The 3,377-nt window shown below is 38.2% G+C and overlaps 1 protein-coding gene across 1 annotated transcript; it reads right to left on the bottom strand.

The window, feature by feature from the left end:
* Positions 1-359: 359 nt before the first annotated feature.
* LOC140923941 (uncharacterized) lies at positions 360-3,161 on the bottom strand. The gene is made up of 4 exons (XM_073373958.1): positions 2,954-3,161; positions 2,459-2,647; positions 1,746-1,979; positions 360-694 (listed from the first exon to the last, which is right to left on the bottom strand). Exons 1-4 carry the CDS (start codon positions 3,159-3,161, stop codon positions 360-362), a joined length of 966 nt encoding a protein of 321 aa, XP_073230059.1.
* Between the last annotated feature and the right edge of the window lie 216 nt (positions 3,162-3,377).

The raw sequence follows: 3,377 nt of genomic DNA, 5'->3' as shown, positions 1-3,377 counted from the left end.
ATCATTAGTGCAGCTATCATTAGTCACTTGGAATTTTAAAAATAATCATTTATTTTTCAGGTCTTCCCGCAAAGTAACATAACCGTCAGGAAATTTTGTTGGTGACATCACGATACATTAAAATTTTCTCGCATTTAAATGCAAAAAGCAAAGAAAAAGAAAAAAACGAGTTTGCACTGTCTTATTAAAAGCAAGGGGAGCAGATACCTTACAAAACATCTTTTAGCAATTAATTTTTATCTTACCGAATTTTTCCTGACCTTGTTTCAGACAGCAGCCAATTTTTATAGGCTTATCAGGAAATGATCATTATTTATTTATTGAGCAGTAAAGCGCGGATCTATCCATTATCTGGATATCTAGGTTGTTTCGTAAAACGTTTCTATTTCGTCTGGTGTGAAGTACCGTGATCCTGCCAGGAATGTTCGGGCGGAGGTGAAGCCGTATCCTCTTGGTGAGTAGTAAGTATAGCCAAGGTTGCTGTTAGAATTGGTATTGGATGAGGCGTAGTTGGAAATGAGGACGTCATGTCCTCCTCCGAATATAGGGCCATACGATGAGGCAGAGTTTATGGAATGTGCTCTGCTTGAACTGTATTTCCCTGTCTGAAGCAGTTTTACAGGTCCCAATCCTGGCTTGTTTACAAGTGAATATAAAAAGGCTTTGGAGTCGTACTGATACCCAGTGCTGGAACCTATTAAAGAGAAAAGAAATTGAAAGCAGGTGTCATTTGCGACATTCAGAATCTTGATATACCAGATATACTACGTAAGTTAACTCTCTTTATGCTGCAACGGCTGCAGAATGCGATGAATCAAAAAAAAAAAAAAAAGGGAGGGGAATGCCGGATTAAGGAACTTCTGACTACATGTACTTGATAGAGCAATCGATCGATGTCATTTAGAAATTCCATGTAAAGATAAAGTTTCCATCGAAAGTTATAGCGCCTGAAATAAGATAAGCGAACTTTTCGAACACCCTGTAGTATATCTGTTTCTTCTTTTCTGTGTGGTTCTCGAGGCGATTTATGGTCATTTTATACGTTTTAATTGTGCTGGTTTGTTCTCTCACATAACTAAGAAATAATGCAACTGACCGGGGAGGGGATGGGAAAGAATTAACTCCAAAAGCGAATGATATCTTGCCAGATCGAAGAAATTAGCCTACTCAGCAGACGATCCATTTTTTTTTTTTTTGGGATAAATGTCGTTTAATTGAAGCATTTTTGAGGCAAACTCGTGGAGAGGTGTCACTGCTTCTAACTAACCCAGTTCACAGTGATGAGTTGAAAAAGACTTATAAGAGCAGTTGTTATTTTACCATTTGTTCTTTATTTTGAAGCCTCGAAACAATTAGCATTGCATTTGCATCAGTTAACGTGTACACTCTGAAATTTCGGAAGAAAAATCACTTTTTTATTTTTTTTTATTTTTTTTTTCAAAAAAATGCCTATTCAGCAGTTATCTCTCCATACTGAACTGCATTTAACTCTGAAAAATGGGTGGTTACCCCTAGTTTCATTCTTCATTGGATTTCAATAGCCCTTGGTATGATCTACATAGTCATTTTCTGAAAAAAAAAAAAAAAAAAAAAAAACTTCCCATAATTGAGCACCGTCCTTAAAAGGCAGATTGATTGACTCTGTTGTTCACTATCCGGCTGAACTTTAAGATTCATGTCAAGTGGAATACTTTTGGCGCCAGGGCTGTTATTAAAATCGCCAATTGTTTACATTGTTTACTTACCCCACGAAACACTAGCGTATCCTCCAAAAATATATCTTCCGACCCTTATTATTGTTACAGTCGGTCCCTTGCCGTCACATTGCGAGTGAAACGTACTTGCAGCCCAGCCGTCCACTGATGCACGCCAGCAGCGCCTCCAGCGAGAATAAACGCTTCTTATCACCGGTAAAAGCCAGCTGTTTAACGAGGTTAAGTGGTTTCGGTTGTTTCCCACAACAACGGAGTCTTGCAAACCTAGAAAAATAGTCGACTTCCATAATCTGACAAAAAAACTATGGTCGGGCAAAACTGTTTAAAATTCGGCGCCAATTGAGCTAATTGTTTTTCGGGTAGTTAATAACATTGCAACTGACCGTCAGCCAAGATCGATAACACTTAAATTAATACGGTAACCGTTTATTCTATTTTCACTTACTTTCTCTAACCCTTAATGAATACTAGTTTTGTCTCTCTTGGTCGCTAATAAATTGAACAACATGACGCCACAATGACAGCAAATAACGTCATTATGCCAGTTTTTGGAAAAAAAAATTAAATTTTTTGGAAATTATTATTCTGTGTTATTTTTGCATTTTTTTTTTTCATGAGAGGTTTCGAAGTTTTAAAGAGGGGGCCTCTGAAGCCAACCCCTCGGTCGCAGGAAATCACCCGGCAGTCAGACAGAGTGATAGTTCATTTCTAACATCTAGGATTTTGTAAGACATGACTCTTACCATTAGGACTACAGGTTCGTCCATCTCCTTTATATCCAGGTTTGCAGGTACATTTGTAGGACCCAACGGTGTTGTGACATATTGCATTGATATGACAGTTGTCAGAGTTACTTGAACACTCGTTCAGATCTAAAGAGAATTGAAACACAACAGACTGAAAATGTTTAATAAAAGTAGATACGGGAAAGGCTCAGAAATGCAAGGATGGTAGTGTCTTCACTATTTTGTCCCTTCAAGACCCTCTACAAAAAAAAGCAATGAAAAGATCTGAATTTGATATCCGTCATATTCACTGTATTTTATCTGCTTTTTGACACTTTTTGATGTGATCGGTATATATAAATTACGCATTTTGCTAATCGTTTCGAAGCCTTGCGAATTGTGAGACCATCTCTTTGCTTTTTGACAATGGCGTATTGTCATGAGGTAGGGTGTACAGTGTGTTTCTTTATGACGTTCAGTGCTAGTGTCCAATAGATGTCTAGCTCTTCTTACCATCACAGGTTCGTCCGTTTCCGGTATATCCAGCTTTGCACGTGCATGTGTATGAGCCCACAGTGTTTTGGCAAACGGCATTGACGTCGCAGTCATCAGAATCAGAAGCACATTCGTCCTCGTCTAACTGCGCTTTTAGCCAGTCCTTCTGAATTACACTTGTACACTCCAAGGCTGGTTCATTTCGTTTTACAATTAACTGCCTCATTTCTTGTATGAGAGACTTTGTCTTTAACAGCAGCGGCGATAGTTTGTCTAGATTTCCTTTATGCGATAAAAAGTCGCGATGGATTCACTCGACTTCGCTGTTTTTAGCGAAAAAAAAAAAACAAAAAACGGCTGACATTGTGGGTAGATTCATTTGCAACATACGGGTATAGCTAACGCTTTTGCCCACAATTTTTTTGGGTTTTTAAGCTTAAAA

This window comes from Porites lutea, chromosome 14 (genome assembly GCF_958299795.1).
Source record: "Porites lutea chromosome 14, jaPorLute2.1, whole genome shotgun sequence".
Taxonomy (NCBI): Eukaryota; Metazoa; Cnidaria; class Anthozoa; order Scleractinia; family Poritidae; genus Porites; species Porites lutea.
The sequence above is the reverse complement of the archived record's forward strand: the minus strand, read 5'-3'. Positions and strand labels throughout refer to the sequence as shown.